Raw genomic sequence first — 17,895 nt, forward strand, 5'->3', positions numbered from 1 at the left:
TCATACACCAAAACCCGATTGCAAAATAATGATTTTTGGGGTATTCATTGATGAAAATACCAGGTGATGTAAATACATTTGAAGGGTCATGCTCATCTGTCTATGGGTTCATTTTAATAATTTCGTAGAATTAAATTGATGTTAAATTAGTTATGAATCTTAGTTATCACACACTGCATACAGATAGAGCCTTTTAAGCAGAAAATCTGTCAGGCAGCACTTTTATAAGCCAATCATTGTGCAACAATTCTAAATGCAATGTTCTGCTAAAAATATTTTTGGGATTACCATTAAAAATAGCTAATATTTAAATTTCTCAACTGGTAATTGAAGCACGATTCCCATTCGCGATTCAAATGCATAAGCAACGGAAGGCAGGGTTCATCAATGCATCACACACCACTTTGCAATGAGCTGGAGGCAGTATGGATCTTGAAAACATATACAGTGGGGAGAACAAGTATTCTAGCTCTCATGATGAAACTGGCTCTCATGAGGACCACTACAGGAAGGGAAGACCCCGAGTTACCTCTGCTGCAGAGGATAAGTTCATTACAGTTAACTGCACCTCAGAAATTGCAGCCCAAATAAATGCTTTACAGAGTTCAGGTAACGGACACATCTCAACATCAACTGTTCAGAGGGAACAGCGTGAATCAGGCCTTCATGGTCAAATTGCTGAAAGGAAACTAATACTAAAAGGACACCAATAAGAAAAAGAGACTTCCTTGTACCAAGGAACACGAGCAACGGACATTAGACCAGTGGAAATCTGTCCTTTGGTTTGATGAGTCAATTTTAGATTTTTGGTTCCAATTGCCGTGTCTTTGTGAGACGCAGAGTAGGTGAGCGGATGATCCTCGAATGTGTGGTTCCAATCGTGAAGCATGGAGGTGGTGGTGTGATGGTGCTTTGCTGATGACACTGTCAGGGGATTTATTAAGAATTCAAGGCACACTTAACAAGCATGGCTACCACAGCGATTCACCATCCCATCTGGTTTGCGTTTAGTGGGACTATCACTTGTTCTTCAACAGGACAATGACCTAAAACACACCTCCAGGCTGTGTAAGGGCTATTTTACAAAGGAGAGTGATGGAGTGCTGCATCAGATGACCTGGCCTCCACAATCACCCGACCTCAGACAAATTGAGATGGTTTGGGATGAGTTGGACTGTAGAATGAAGGAAAAAAAGCCAACAAGTGCTCAGCATATGTTGGAACTATGTTGGAAAAACATTCCATGTGAAGCTGGTTGAGAGAATGACAAGAGTGTGCAACGCTGTCATCAAGGAAAAGGGTGGTTACTTTAAACAACCTTTGTTTAACATGTAGATGTATATACAGTGGGGAGAACAAGTATTTGATACACTACCGATTTTGCAGGTTTTCCTACTTACAAAGCATGTAGAGGTCTGTAATTGTTATAATAGGTACACTTCAACTGGGAGAGACGGAATCTAAAAAAATCAAAATGTATGATTTTTAAGTAATTCATTTGCATTTTATTGCATGACATGAGTATTTGATACATCAGAAAAGCAGAACTTAATATTTTTGGTCCCAGCTCTCTTCAGGTCATTGACCAGGTCCTGCTGTGTAGTTCTGGGCTGATCCCTCACCTTCCTCATGATCATTGATGCCCCACGAGGTGAGATCTTGCATTGAGCCCCAGACCGAAGGTGATTGACTGTCATCTTGAACTTCTTCCATTTTCTAATAATTGCGCCAACAGTTGTTGCCTTCTCACCAAGCTGCTTGCCTATTGTCCTGTAGCCCATCCCAGCCTTGTGCAGGTCTACAATTTTGTCCCTGATGTCCTTACACAGCTCTCTGGTCTTGGCCATTGTGGGGAGGTTGGAGTCTGTTTGATTGAGTGTGTGGACAGGTGTCTTTTATACAGGTAACGAGTTCAAACAGGTGCAGTTAATGCAGGTAATGAGTGGAGAACAGGAGGGCTTCTTAAAGAAAAACTAGCAGGTCTGTGAGAGCCGGAATTCTTACTGGTTGGTAGGTGATCAAATACTTATGTCATGCAATAAAATGCAAATTAATTACTTAAAAATCATACAATGTGATTTTCTGGATTTTTATTTTAGATTCCGTCTCTCACAGTTGAAGTGTACCTATGGTAAAAATGACATACCTCTACATGCTTTGTAAGTAGGAAAACCTGCAAAATCGGCAGTGTATCAAATACTTGTTCTCCCCACTGTATACACACAGTTATTTAGCAGCTTTAAATATGTGACTGGGGAGCAATGCTTGGTGGTGAAATTTGTGTGTGTGTCAGTCTTACCCTCTGCCAGGCGGCGTTCGTGGCCAAAGTAGACCCTGGTAGCAGAGCTGTTGATGCAGGGTAGGGGCAGCTGGGGTAGTGCCACCTCACACACCCCTGGCACATTCTGGAGGAACAGGTAAAGTAAGGACATACTGTTAACAAACACTGAAGCAGACCATCACACACACACTAAAATATAGCCTGTGCAAGACTCACTAACGGACTCTGCATGCTGAGTTGGTGTTATAATAAGACTTCAAATTGGGTTCAGATTTCAGGTGAATGTTTCTTCAGAAACAGTGGGACAGTGTGTGACTCTCTAAGGAAGGCTCCCTGAGGTTGTATTGCGGTTATGTATAGGTTGTGTTGTCATCTTGTCATGTCTATGAGGAAGGCTCCCTGCTAACAATGTGTTAAGGTTGTTTTCAGGTTGTGATAGGGTTGTATTAACATTGTGAGTGTTACCCTGTAGACATAGAGGTACTCCCGGAGGAAGGCTCCCTGCTGTGTGGCGGTCTGCTGGCTGTCGTTGGTGAGGATGTGTCTGAAGGCTAAGACAGCGTTCTCTGGTTGGCGCAGCGTAAAGGACTGGCGGCCGATAGTGAAGTTGATATGGTCCTCAGCCAGGGACCAGCCTTTACCCTTATACACCTGCATGGCCTGGCAGTAACACCGCAACGCATGACGCTTCTACAGCGAGTGAGAGAGAGGTGGCATGTGGGGGGACGAAGACAGGGAGGGGGAAATGGGAGAGAGGGATACAGAGGGTGGGGAAGAGGGAACAAGGTACAGGTAGAGAGGGAGAGCAAGAAGATGGAACACAAAGAAAGAAAAGCAAAGCAGAAAATGACAGAACAGGGGAAAACGAGAGGGAAAGAGTACAATCAGTCAAAAGTTATAAATGGAATGCTCTAACGGTTCTAGAACTTCATTCACATCATGCTGCTCTGAACATAAAAGACAAGTCTTAAACCTCTCTGACCTACCAAGCTACCTGTAAATCACCGGTCTATCTCAGATCACCTTGTTCTGTTCATCTGGTGATCAAACGTTTTTTAAATTAGTAATAAATGTCAGCAAACATGAATAACATAGTTCTGTTTTTAAAAGGCCTGGCTGTGGTTAACACACACACACACACACACACAGGTATGCACAAACAAATATGCACGAACACAGGTTGTTCCACTTACCTGTCCTGCCTTGCTGAAGCGGTGTCCTGCCAGGATCATGTGGAAGGCAAACTTCCTAACCATGGGGTTTCGCATGTTAATGAAGCAGTGGGCTGCTTGCTCCAATAGGAGGGCAGAACACAGATCAGAATCCTGAGAGTGAGATTGAGACACACAGGTTAGCTAATACCATCGACATATCACACATTAATTTAACCTTTATTTGTACAGAGAGACCTGTTCAAGACAGTGGCAGGCAGCAACATTACAAAGGTTTCACACATAAATACAGTTGAATTTGGAAGTTCACATACACCTTAGCCAAATATTTTTTAACTCAGTATTTCACATTTCCTGACATTTAATCCTAGTAAAAATTCCCTGTCTCAGGTCAGTTAGGATCACCACTTCATTTTAAGAATGTGAAATGTCAGAATAATTGTAGAGAGAATGATTTATTTCAGCTTTTATTTCTTTCATCACATTCCCAGTGGGTAAGAAGTTTACATACACTCAATTAGCATTTGGTAGCATTGCCTTTAAATTGTTTAACTTGGGTCAAATGTGTCGGGTAGCCTTCCACAAGCTTCCCACAATAAATTGGGTGAATTTTGGCCCATTCCTCCTGACAGAGCTGATGTAACTGAGTCAGGTTTGTAGGCCTCCTTGCTCGCACACGCTTTTTCAGTTCAGCCCGACAGATTTTCTATAAGATTGGAGGTCAGGGCTTTGTGATGGCCACTCCAATACCTTGACTTTGTTGTCCGTAAGCCATTTTGGCACAACTTTGGAAGTATGCTTGGGGTCATTGTCCATTTGGAAGACCCATTTGCGACCAAGCTTTAACTTCCTGACTGATGTCTTGAGATGTTGCTTCAATATATCCACATAATTTTCTTCCTCATGATGTCATCTATTTTGTGAAGTGCACCCCCACAATATGATGCTGCCACCCCCGTGCTTCACTGTTGGGATGGTGTTCTTCGGCTTGCAAGCCTCCACCTTTTTCCTCCATAACGATGGTTATTATGGCCAAACAGTTCTATTTTTATTTCATCAGACCAGAGGACAGTTCTCCAAAAAGTACGATCTTTGTCCCCATGTGCAGTTGCAAACCGTAATCTGCTTTGTTATGGCGGTTTTGGAGCAGTGGCTTCTTCCTTGCTGTGGATATAGATACTTTTGTACCTGTTTCCTCCAGCATCTTCACAAGGTCCTTTGCTGTTGTTCTGGGATTGATTTGCACTTTTCGCAATCAAAGTACATTCAACTCGAGGAGACAGAACGCGTCTCCTTCCTTTCCCTCTGAGGTCTTGGCTGATTTCTTTTGATTTTCCCATGATGTCAAGCAAAGAGGCACTGAGTTTGAAGGTAGGCCTTGAAATACATCCACAGGTACAACTCCAATTTACTCAAATTATGTAAATTAGCCTATCAGAGGCTTCTCAAGCCATGACATTTTCTGGAATTTTCAAAGCTGTTTAAAGGCACAGTCAACTTAGTGTATGTAAACTTCTGACCCACTGGAATTGTGATATAGTGAATTATAAGTTAAATAATCTGTCTGTAAACAATTGTTGGAAAAATTACTTGTGTCATTCACAAAGTAGATGTCCTAAACGACTTGCCAAAACTATAGTTTGTTAACAAGAAATTTGTGGAGTGGTTAAAAAATGAGTTAAGTGTGTGTAAACTTCCGACTTCAACTGTATATGATACACGTAACATTCAATAATCTGACTTCCACAGAAATGCACAGAGCCAGAGGTCAATCTACAGAATAAAAACATAGAACCTGTGGTCCAAATGAGAAGTAGTGTGTTCTTCTCACCTCACTGGTCATCTTAATGAGGAGGGTAGCAGCATCAGAATACTTGGCCTGACTCTTCAGTACCTCAGCACTGAACAGAGCACAACGCTCAGCTAGGACCTTGTTCCTGTGGGTGGGACATTTATAAAACATTCATACACACTACCACAGGAGTTGGAGAGCCAGTGCATTGTAGTTGTGTGTTTTGTGACTTGTATGTGGCTGTTGAGCTATGAGGCTGGGTATTTTAGCTTCCTGGATATTGTTAATCAATGTGTGTTTTTGTGACAACACATGCAGCTGTGTGTGTCAATGCCGTACTTGCACACATCTCTGTAGGTCTGAATTGCCGTGTCCATATAGTGTGCTGGATACGGCCTTTGAGCCCCACCCTGGAGAAACGCAGACACTGCTGCCATCTCCTACAGACAGACCGACAGAGAGCGAGAGAGCAACAGAGAGATAACGAGAAAGAGGGTGCAGCAATATGAGAGGAGAATGACAACCATTTAAAATATATCCATTTCTCATTTATTCAAATAACAATTAGTGTTGAGTGTCATAAGTGGTAATATGGTGGGTGTGTGGAGGATAGGAATGGACACGTCACAGCTCCAGACCACATCAGACTGTCAAAAATATTCTGGCTATTAGAATCTCAAACACACGCACCTGTACGTGTTTCAAACACAAACAGGTCTGCTGTTAATATTCCCGTGGCCCAGATAACGATGCGGCCACACCTCATGGCTAACACAGCGGAATGCTAGGACAAACTTCACATTGCCTCTTTTTCTAGTCTACTGTGGTAGATACCGCACTTCTCAGGACTCTGTTGCTTTGTTGGCGTCATTCAGAGGTGCAGGAAAGATTGGTGTGTGCTCAGCCTCAGTATTGTACTGCATGTGCTACTGCTACTAAGCACTAACTTTCTGGCACCTGAACCTTTGCTCCTGCTGTGTCCTTTCTACAAGACTGTTCATTACCGTCATGACAATGTACTGTGTGTGTGTGTGCATGTGATGTGTGTGTGTGTGAGCATGTACAGTATTCACTTGTGTTTCTGTGTAGGTTATCTGAGTATTGTGGCAGAAGAATCAGAATTAGCTCAGTAATATAGATTATTAAGATGTCTTATCTGTATATGCTTATTTGATTGAACTGTTGAACTCTTGCTATTAGAATGTATCCCTTTGGACTCTGGTGTTAGCAGTTGCACTTCCACCCTCATATGGGCCTCAGTCATCTGGGGCCCAGAGAGGGGAGAAGTCAGGCTTGTCTATCACATGTCCCTTTTGCTATGCAGAATATCAGAAAGAGAAGAGGACAGGCTGGAACATTGTCTTCATATGTGAATGTGTCTTTACCTATTTTAAACCATGTGATTAAATGGGGAACCAATTACTTGTCTCCAGAATGTCTGTGCACCAGTCACTCTCTCCTTTGGACTTGGGGGAGATCAGGTCTGAGAAAAGGTGTGTGTGGTAGTGTCTGGAAGCACTGTACGTCATCTCTGATGTTGCACCTATCTTGGGATAGTGTATGACCCAGAGGCTCACTCCCCTCAGGACTTTACAATTGATTTATGCCATAGAATGAGTTGGTGTTTCTGTACCAGGGACGAGATCTTCGGGGCCTAACTCTGTAGAATAAGAAAGGTCTTCATAACAAATACCATCTGGCTAGGGGATACTGCTTTCTCATATATCAAGTATCACCTTGTGACCCATTCCATACATCTGTTGTTTGTCATGTAGACTAAGAAGGTGCATCTTTGCTATAAAATATATTTTACATTCTTTGAATGTCAGAGCTGCTCGCTGTTGAGTCAACCAGCCTCATTATTGCAGAGCAATTACTCTATGCCGCATTTATAAATAAGTTGTGAATAAAGTAATATCCTGATCAGTGATTGACCTTGTCTCTCCTCCTTATTGATTAGAATTTCCACAACAGTGTGTGTGTGTGTGTGTGTGTGTGCGCCACATCTCTCTCTCCCTTTCTGTGTGTGTGTTCTCACCAGCGCCCCAGCGGCATAGAGCATGGCCTGGTCAGATAAGAAGTCCTTCTTGGCCGTGTGGTAGCAGCTGTAGGCCAGCTCATAGTGCTGAACCAGGAAACACAGGTCAGCCATCTTCCTGATTTGCAGCTCAGGGGCTTCTGGATGATAGCTGATGACATCACACAGGGCAGAGGTCAGAGGTCATATACTCAGCTGAGGTATAGGTGGAGGTGTTAGAAAACACCATCCAAAGTCACTCAAATGGCACCCTATTCTCCTATTGACAGCAATACATTTGACCAGGGCCAACAAAGCTCTGGTCAAAAGTAGTGCACTATAGTGAATAGGGTGCCATTTGGGACACATCCAAACTGTGCAGTGCGTTCGGTAAGCATTCAGACCCCCTAACTTTTTTCACGTTGTTACATTACAGCCTAATTCTAAAATTGATGAAATAAAAAAAATCCTCAATCTACACACAAAACCCCATAATGACAAGGGAAAAAAGGTTTGATAATTTGTGCAAATGTATTAGAAATAAAAAAACAAAATCTTATTTACATAATTATTCAGACCCATTGCTATGAGACTCAAAATTGAGCTCAGGTGCATCCTGTTTCCATTGATCATCCTTGAGATGTTTCTACAACTTAAATGGAGTCCATCTGTGGTAAATTCAATTGATTCTACAAAAGCTAAAGAACATATGCACATTCAGGTACTTTCTGTAGGTGCTGGAGTTGTCAGCTAAATCTGGTTGCTTGTCATTGTACAAGCTGGACATCCTATTAGTTCTGAGACACATTGGAATAGAAATGGTCAAGTAAATAAATATCACCTGGGAGCATGAGCAGTAGTGTGCTGCGTTTCAAATTAAATTGATTGGAAATGATTTGGAAAGGCACCAGTCAATATAAAGGTCCCACAGTTGACAGTGCATATCAGAACAAAAACCAAGCCATGAGGTCGAAGGAATTGTCCGAAGAGCTCAGAGACAGGATTGTGTCAAGGCACAGATCTGAGGAAGGGTACCAAAAAATATCTGCATCATTGAACGTACCCAATAACACAGTGGCCTCCAACAGTGAAGACATCAAAACTATGAAATAACACATATGGAATCATGTAGTAAAAAAAGTTATACAAATCAGAATATATTTTCAATTTGAGATTCTTCAAGATTCTACAAGTAACCACTCTTTGCCTTGACAGCTTTGCATTCTCTCAACCAGCTTCACCTGGAAAACTTTTCCAACAGTCTTGAAGGAGTTTCCACATATGCTTGTTGGCTTCTTTTCCTTCACAATGTCAATTGGGTTGAGGTTGGGTGATTGTGGAGGCCAGGTCATCTGATGCAGCACTCCGTCAATCTCCTTCTTGGAGAAATAGCCCTTACACAGCCTGGAGGTGTGTTTTGGGTCAATGTCCTGTTGAAAAACAAAATGATTGTCCCACTAAGCGCAAACCAGATGGGATGGCGGATCGCTGCAGAATGATGTGATATCCATGCTGGTTCAGTGTGCCTTGAATTCTAAATAAATCAGACAGTTTCACCTGCAAAGCACCCCCACACCATCACACATCCTCCTCCATGCTTCACAGTGGGAACCACACACGCAGAGATCATCCATTAACCTACACTGTCTCACAAAGACACGGAGGTTAGAACCAAAAATCTCAAATTTGGACTCATCAGACCAAAGGACAGATTTCCTCCGGTCTAATGACCATTGCTCGTGTTTCTTGGCCCAAACAAGCCTCTTCCCTTGCCTTTCTTACTGGTGTCCTTTAGTAGTGGTTTCTTTGCAGCAATTCGACCATGAAAGCCTGATTCACGCTGTTCCCTCTGAACAGTTGATGTTGAGATATGTCTGTTACTTGAACTCTATGAGGTGCAATATGACGTGCAGATAATTGGTAATTGCTGAGACTGGTAACTCTAATGAACTTATCCTCTGCAGCAGAGTTAACTCTGGGTCTTCCTTTCCTGTGGCGGTCCTCATGAGAGCCAGTTTCAGCTTAGCACTTGAAGAAACTTCTTGAAATTACCTTCATGTATTAAAGTCATGGACTGTCATTTCTCTTTGCTTATTTCAGCTGTTCTTGCAATAATATGGACTTGGTCTTATACCAAATAGAGCCATCTTCTGTATACCACCCCTACCTTGTCACAACACAACTGATTGGCTCTAACAGATTAAGAAGAAAATAAATTCCACAAATTAACTTTTAACAAGGCACATCTGTTAATTGAGATGCATTCCAGGTGACTACCTCATGAAGCTGGTTGAGAGAATGCCAAGAGTGTGCAAAGTTGTTATCAAGGCAGAGGGTGGCTACTTTGAAGAATCTCAAATATAAAATATGTTTTGATTTGGTAACATTTTCTGGTTACTACATGTATGTTATTTCATAGTTTTGATGTCTTCACTATTATTCTACAATGTAAAAATTTGCCAAAAATAAAGAAACCCTGGAATGAGTAGATGTCCAAACTTTTGACTGGTACTGCATGTAAATGTGATATTTCAGGGTTTCAAAAAAAATAAAACCTGTTTTGGCTTTGTCATTATGGGGTATCATGTGTAGATTGATGAGGGGAAAAAAACAATTTAATCAATTTTTAGAAGTCAAACTTAATAAAATGTGGAAAAAGTCGAGGGGTCTGAATACTTTCCGAATTCACTGTACATATACACTATCTTGGGTGAAAGCCTAAAGCTAATCTTTGACTTCTCTCTCTATCCTCATATTCTGCACCTCTGATTGGACACATGGACGGTTTAACTCAGTAAATGTGTGATTGTGTTCATACCGTATGTACCAGACATACAGCCAGCAGCATACCACCCTGCTGGCTTGTTTCTGAAGCTAAGCAGGGTTGGTCCTGGTCCTGGATGAGAGACCAGATGCTGCTGGAAGTGGTGTTGGAAGGTAGGAGGAGGCACCCTTTCCTCTGGTCAAAAACAAAATCCAATGCCCCAGGGCAGTGATTGGGGACATTGCCCTGTGTAGGGATGCAGTCTTTCGGATGGGTCATTAAACGGGTGTCCTGACCTTCTGTGGTCACTAAAGATCCCATGGCACTTATTGTCGGGGTGTTAACCCCGGTATCCTGGCTAATTTCCAAAATCTGGCCCATAATACCATCATGGCCACCTAATCATCCCCAGCTTACAATTGGCTCATTCATCCCCTCTCCCCTGTAACTATTCCCCACGCCATTGCTGTAAATGAGAATGTGTTCGGTATGAACACAACCACCAGGTAAGTTGACTGTATGTACCAGACATACAGTGTGCACCGGAAGTGCTACCTTGTCCCGGACATGCTATTTTCGACTCTCTACCACACCTGCTGTCTCTAACTCTGAATGCTCGGCTATGAAAAGCCTACTGACATTTACTCATGAGATGCACCCTCTTCAACCACTGTGATTATAATTATTTAATCCTGCTGGTCATCTTTGTACGTTTGAACATCTTGGCCATGTTCTGTTATAATCTCCAACCGGTACAGCCAGAAGAGGACTGGCTACCCCTCAGAGCCTGGTTCCTCAAGGTTTCTGCCTTTCTAGTGAGTTTTTCCTAGCCACCGTACTTCTACATCTGCATTGCTTGCTGTTTGGTGTTTTAGGGTGGGTTTTATGTATAGCACTTTGTGACATTGGCTGATGTAAAAAGGGCTTTATAAATACATTTGATTGATTGTGGAATCTGAGGTGTAATCTGTTAATGAGAGAACCTTGCCATCTTTCAAAGCACTGGTCAGTGAGAAATGTGATAGTAAGTACCAAGACCACAGCTTACTGGTGAAGTAGATCAGAGACGGGCAAAAAAAAATAGTGGGGGAAACAAAAAAATCTGAACTCCTCACGAAGGGCCACTATGACTCGCGGGTCTGCAAACCCCCATCCATACAGCACTGGCCGGCACTAGCCTTTTGGGCCCCCCTGACATAAGAGAAACTGCTGATACACAACCAAATTTCCAAGTTGCACACTGTGTATTCTTCCTCTCAACAGTAAATTGAGACACCGATTGAGTTCCCCCAAAAAACAAGACCCGCTTGCCACCAGTAGCCCTGCCCATCTATGATGCAGATTACACTTCTTTTATTTTCTTTTTACCTTTATTTAACTAGGCAAGTCAGTTAAGAACAAATTCTTATTTACAATGACGGCCTACCAAAAGGCTGGGAGATGGGATAATAAAAATAAATAAAATAAATATGTCAACACACATCACGACAAGAGACACCACAACAAGAGAGACCTAAGACAACATAGCAAGGCAGCAACACATGACAACATGGTAGCAGCACAAAAGATGGTACAAACATTATTGGACACGGACAACAGCAAAGGCAGGAAGATAGAGACAACAATACATCACGCGAAGCAGCCACAACTGTCAGTAAGAGTGTCCATGATTGAGTATTTGAATGAAGAGATGGAGATAAAACGGTCCAGTTTGAGTGTTTTTTGCAGTTCGTTCCAGTCGCAAGCTGCAGCGAACTGAAAAGAGGAGAGACCCAGGGATGTGTGTGCGTTGAGGACCTTTAACCAAAAGTGAACGGCAGAACAGGTGTTGTATGTGGACGATGAGGACTGGAGTAGGTATCTCAGAGGGAGAGGAGGAAGGGGACAGAAGAGGAGAAGGAGGGTGATGAACTTACAGAAGGCCGGAAGTGTTCTTCAGCTCAGCGATACTCTTCTCTGGAACTTTCCCTCCTCCAAACAACTTCTTAGTGACTGAGAACAGAGAGCGACTCAAGCCTTTCCTGGAGACCAGCTACAGGCGGAGGGGGAAGGAGGGAGAGAGAGGGAATGAGATTAGATCATTAGAATGCCCAAGGCCATATAATAGATTGTGTCCATCTATCATTAATCAGTCCTTCCAGGATTTTGCTGCTATTTTTGTGTCAATACACCCTGACCGATTAATCAATACACCAACTGACAGGAAGTACATACGCTTAGATATGGCAGTAGTCAGGCGACAGTTACCAAAAATATGACAATACAAGACAACACAGTGGTAAACCGTGGTAGCTGAGAGGTCTCATGGTCATCTTGTGTGTGTGTGTGTGTCTACCTGGTCATTAAGCTGTCTGATGTTCTTCTCTATGTGAGGTAGTAGTCCCCTGAAGGTAAATTCCTGGATGAATAGTCTTAGGCGGTTGTGGTCGTTCAGCGTAAGACATGCCCCATGGCTGGTGCCCGCCGCCACTCCCGTGTAAACTGTCGTAGTCTTGGTTTCCGTGGCGACGGCCCTGAGGCAGTCCAGGCTACCGGGCATGTCAATGGCAGTCTCCAGCTGGAGAGGGTGGGTGTTGTCCAGACTGTTTACAGAGACTCCGTCTGATAAACAAAACATTGTCAACAACACACAATGTCAACAATGTAAAGGTGTGTGTCCAGACTGTTGGGAGATTCCGTCTGGATAAAGAAAGTATTGTCAAGAACCTAGGCACACTTCAAATGAGGGTGTGTGTCCAGACTTCATGGAAACTACATCTGAATAAACAATACATTGTCAACCCAGGCACGCTTCAGATGGATTAGTAATGAGCATATAGTTTCTCCATCTGGATTAAATAATTAAACTCAACTACAGCAGTGTCTTTCTTGATCCTCCATCAATCTTTCAGTAAGGGGGCCTGGCGCTGAGACGGATGCACAACGGAGGTGGGGAAGAAGTTTCACATATTCACAATGTGTATACACACATGGAGGTGGGGAAGAAGTGTGTCTGTCATATATAAATATATCTACACACACACACACACACACAGCTCAAAAAAATAAAGGGAACACTTAAACAACACAATGTAACTTCAAGTCAATCACACTTCTGTGTGATCAAACTGTCCACTTAGGAAGCAACACTGATTGACAATAAATTTCACATGCTGTTGTGCAAATGGAATAGACAACAGGTGGAAATTATAAGCAATTAGCAAGACACCCCCAATAAAGGAGTGGTTCTGCAGGTGGTGAGCACAGACCACTTCTCAGTTCCTATGCTTCCTGGCTGATGTTTTGGTCACTTTTGAATGCTGACGGTGCATTCACTCTAGTGGTAGCATGAGACGGAGTCTACAACCCACACAAGTGGCTCAGGTAGTGCAGCTCATCCAGGATGGCACATCAATGCGAGCTGTGGCAAGAAGGTTTACTGTGTCTGTCAGCGTAGTGTCCAGAGCATGGAGGCGCTACCAGGAGACAGGCCAGTACATCAGGAGACGTGGAGGAGGCCGTAGGAGGGCAACAACCCAGCAGCAGGACCGCTACCTCCGCCTTTGTGCAAGGAGGAGCACTGCCAGAGCCCTGCAAAATGACCTCCAGCAGGCCACAAATGTGCATGTGTCTGCTCAAACGGTCAGAAACAGACTTCATGAGGGTGGTATGAGGGCCCGACGTCCACAGGTGGGGGTTGTGCTTACAGCCCAGCACCATGCAGGACATTTGGCATTTGCCAGAGAACACCAAGATTGGCAAATTCACCACTGGCGCCCTGTGCTCTTCACAGATGAATGCAGGTTCACACTGAGCACGTGACAGAGTCTGGAGATTCCATGGAGAATGTTCTGCTGCCTGCAACATCCTCCAGCATGACCGGTTTGGCAGTGGGTCAGTCATGGTGTCGGGTGGCATTTCTTTGGGGGGCCGCACAGCCCTCCATGTGCTCGCCAGAGGTAGCCTGACTGCCATTAGGTACCGAGATGAGATCCTCAGACCTCTTGTGAGACCATATGATGGTGCGGTTGGCCCTGGGTTCCTCCTAATGCAAGACAATGCTAGACCTCATGTGGCTGGAGTGTGTCAGCACTGCAAGAGGAAGGCATTGATGCTATGGACTGGCCCGCCCGTTCCCCAGACCTGAATACAATTGAGCACATCATGTCTCGCTCCATTCACCAACTCCACGTTGCACCACAGACTGTCCAGGAGTTGGCGGATGCTTTAGTCCAGAGGTCTGGGAGGAGATCCCTCAGGAGACCATCCGCCACCTCATCAGGAGCATGCCCAGGCGTTGTAGGGAGGTCATACAGGCACGTGGAGGTCACACACACTACTGAGCCTCATTTTGACTTCTTTTAAGGACATTACATCAAAGTTGGATCAGTCTGTAGCGTGGCTTTCCACTTTAATTTTGAGTGTCACTCCAAATCCAGACCTCCATGGGTTGATAAACTTGATTTCCATTGATAATTTGTGTGATTTTGTTGTCAGCACATTCAACTATGTAAAGAAAAAAGTATTTAAGAAGAATATTTCATTCATTCAGATCTAGGATGTGAAATGTTGGTGTTCCCATAATTTTTTTGGAGTAGTGTATATACACACACGGGTGTGTGTGTGTGTGTGTGTGTGTATATATATATATATATTAGTGGGGAGAACAAGTATTTGATACACTGCCGATTTTGCAGGTTTTCCTACTTACAAAGCATGTAGAGGTATGTAATTTGTATCATAGGTACACTTCAACTGTGAGAGACGGAATCTAAAACAAAAATCCAGAAAATCACATTGTATGATTTTTAAGTAATTAATTTGCATTTAATTGCATGATATAAGTATTTGATCACCTACCAACCAGTAAGAATTCCGGCTCTCACAGACCTGCTAGTTTTTCTTTAAGAAGCCCTCCTGTTCTCCACTCATTACCTGTATTAACTGCACCTGTCCACACACTCAAACAGACTCCAACCTCTCCACAATGGCCAAGACCAGAGAGCTGTGTAAGGTCATCAGGAATAAAATTGTAGACCTGCACAAGGCTGGGATGGGCTACAGGACAATAGGCAAGCAGCTTGATGAGAAGGCAACAACTGTTGGCGCAATTATTAGAAAATGGAAGAAGTTCAAGATGACGGTCAATCACCCTCGGTCTGGGGCTCAATGCAAGATCTCACCTCGTGAGGCATCAATGATCATGAGGAAGGTGAGGGATCAGCCCAGAACTACACAGCAGGACCTGGTCAATGATCTGAAGAGAGCTAGGACCACAGTCTCAAAGAAAACCATTAGTAACACACTACGCCGTCATGGATTAAAATCCTGCAGCGCACGCAAGGTCACCCTGCTCAAGCCAGCGCATGTCCAGGCCCGTCTGAAGTTTGCCTATGACCATCGATGATCCAGAGGAGGTCATGTGGAAGATGGATGAGTACAACCCCAAGAACACCATCCCAACCGTGAAGCATAGAGGTAGAAACATCATTCTTTGGGGATGCTTTTCTGCAAAGGACAGGACGACTGCACCGTATTGAGGGGAGGATGGATGGGGCCATGTATCGCGAGATCTTGGCCAACAACCTCCTTCCCTACGTAAGAGCATTGAAGATGGGTCGTGGCTGGATCTTCCAGCATGACAACGACCCGAAACACACAGCCAGAGCAACTAAGGAGTGGCTCCGTAAGAAGCATCTCATGGTCCTGGAGTAGCCTAGCCAGTCTCCAGACCTGAACCCAATAGAAAATCTTTGGAGGGAGCTGAAAGTCCGTATTGCCCAGCGACAGCCCCGAAACCTGAAGGATCTGGAGAAGGTCTGTATGGGGGAGTGGGACAAAATCCCTGCTGCAGTGTGTGCAAACCTGGTCAAGAACTACAGGAAACGTATGATCTCTGTAATTGCAAAAAAAGGTTTCTGTACCAAATATTAAGTTCTGCTTTTCTGATGTATCAAATACTTATGTCATGCAATAAAATGCAAATTAATTACTTAATCATACAATGTGATTTTCGTTTTACATTCCGTCTCTCACAGTTGAAGTGTACCTATGATAAAAATTACAGACCTCTACATGCTTTGTAAGTAGGAAAACCTGCAAAATCGTCAGTGTATCAAATACTTGTTCTCCCCACTGTGTGTGTGTGTGTGTTATATATTAAAAAAACTCTACAGCACTGAGCACCTCATCTCTGCAGCGCCTGCGAAATTCTGCTCTGTACTTTGCCTGGGTCTGCCGGGAATCACGATCCATCATTGCCAAGTAGAGTAACACCAATCTAATTTCACTCTCTTTAACCCGCAGACTTCTCGGCTTAAACTCAATAAGATATTTCAAGAAACGTTGAACATCGGCACGGGACATTTTTAATGTGGATGGGACTACCAGTCTTCAACTTGGCTACACCACCCAGAAACACGTTTGTAAGTATCCAGGGAACACAGTCCTTCATCGGCCTTGCCCTCTGACATACCTCAGAGGAATCCCCTTACTCGGGAAACACTACTGCGAGTGTTATCAATTCGTTTCAATTAAGGGTTTTTACCCAGATAAAAGTGCTCATATTCAGTCAAAATTGCATTCCCCTCACCCTCAATGCTGGATGACTCAGCAAATTCATCCCTCTCGCTGTTTGTTGAAGTCTCCCCGATGCATACTTGCTCCATCGGTTCCAAATGTGGTTCACTGGGCTGCCCTGATATTTTCCTGGTATTCATAGTTTCTTTTTCCTGCCTTCCCGCACTTCCCTTTGTTTACGCCAACGGCCGCCAACGAAGTAACCCTAACTAGGCAAGTCAGTTAAGAACAAATTCTTATTTACAAAGACGGCCTAGGAACAGTTGGTTAACTGCCTTGTTAAGGGGCAGAACAACATATTTTTACCTTGTCGGAGATTCGATCCTGCAAGCTTTCGGTTATTCGTCCGACGTTCTAGCCACAAGGCTAACTGCCGCCCCAGGAGTGACTAATGATATGAAATCTTCAGCTCTTGAGTATTTCTAAGTGGCTAAGCTCACCATTCTCTGCTGAGTCATGTCTGTCCATCTCTGGTGCTCCGTCCATATGGGGTGCTCCTCCTATGTTGTTCTCTACAGCCGTGTTGTTCACCACTACAGGGGTTGGGGCTGGCTCCTCAGACTGATCCTAGAACAGCCAGGAGCAAACATGACAATATATGGGTCATGATCAATAGGCACGAAACTGAAGATAGTAGAGTATGGGATTTTTAGATCCAATACCGATGTTAGGGAGGCAATAGTCAATTAACGATATTTCTGCCAAAATACAGTACCAGTCAAAAGTTGACAGCTTCTCATTCTAGGGTTAATCTTTATTTTTACTATTTTCTACATTGTAGAATAATAGTGAAGACATCACAACTATGAAATAACAAATGGAATCATGTAGTAACCCTCCCCCCAAAATAGTTAAATCAAAACATATTTTATATTCGAGATTCTTCAAAGTAGCCACCCTTTGCCTTGACAGCTTTGTACACTCTTGGCATTCTCTCAACCAACTTCATTAGGTAGTCACCTGAATGCAATTCAATTAACAGGTGTGCCTTGTTAAAAGTTCATTTGTGTAATTTCTTTCCATGGTAAACAGAAGATAAAACTATTTGGTAAAAGACCAAGTCCATATTACGTCAAAAATAGCTCAAATATGCCAAATTTTCCAGATTGATTGACCTTCAAGAACTTTGAAAGTCTCTTAAAGCGCTGTCGCAAAAACAATCAAGCACTATAGTGAAAATGGCTCTCATGAGGACCGCCACAGGAAAGAAAGACAGAGTAAACTTAATGGTGTTGGAGTCGTGCCTGGCCATGCGGTTCATGGGTGAACAGGGAGTACAGGAGGGGACTGAGCACGCACCCCTGGGGAGCT

The 17,895-nt window shown here is 43.5% G+C and overlaps 1 protein-coding gene across 3 annotated transcripts in view; it reads right to left on the minus strand.

Annotated features, from left to right (window-relative positions):
• The window catches only part of LOC110524643 (trafficking protein particle complex subunit 8), a 79,824-nt gene that overhangs the window by 41,178 nt on the left and 20,751 nt on the right, over positions 1 to 17,895 (minus strand). For 2 of the 3 annotated variants that reach the window (XR_016496332.1, XM_021604488.3), the window contains exons 7-15: positions 17,025 to 17,151; positions 12,362 to 12,627; positions 11,943 to 12,058; positions 7,284 to 7,434; positions 5,585 to 5,685; positions 5,285 to 5,390; positions 3,475 to 3,606; positions 2,747 to 2,971; positions 2,300 to 2,405 (exon numbers count right to left, since the gene is read on the minus strand). Coding sequence is in view for 2 of the 3 variants with exons in the window: in XM_021604488.3 (XP_021460163.3) it covers positions 2,300 to 2,405; positions 2,747 to 2,971; positions 3,475 to 3,606; positions 5,285 to 5,390; positions 5,585 to 5,685; positions 7,284 to 7,434; positions 11,943 to 12,058; positions 12,362 to 12,627; positions 17,025 to 17,151 (1,330 nt within the window). In the remaining variant the exon portion in view is untranslated. The remainder of the gene's footprint in view (positions 1 to 2,299; positions 2,406 to 2,746; positions 2,972 to 3,474; positions 3,607 to 5,284; positions 5,391 to 5,584; positions 5,686 to 7,283; positions 7,435 to 11,942; positions 12,059 to 12,361; positions 12,628 to 17,024; positions 17,152 to 17,895) is intronic. The other variant, XM_090236109.1, reaches the window with a different exon arrangement.

This window comes from Oncorhynchus mykiss, chromosome 5, assembly GCF_057628025.1.
Source record: "Oncorhynchus mykiss isolate SJ-2025 chromosome 5, ASM5762802v1, whole genome shotgun sequence".
Classification (NCBI taxonomy): Eukaryota; Metazoa; Chordata; class Actinopteri; order Salmoniformes; family Salmonidae; genus Oncorhynchus; species Oncorhynchus mykiss.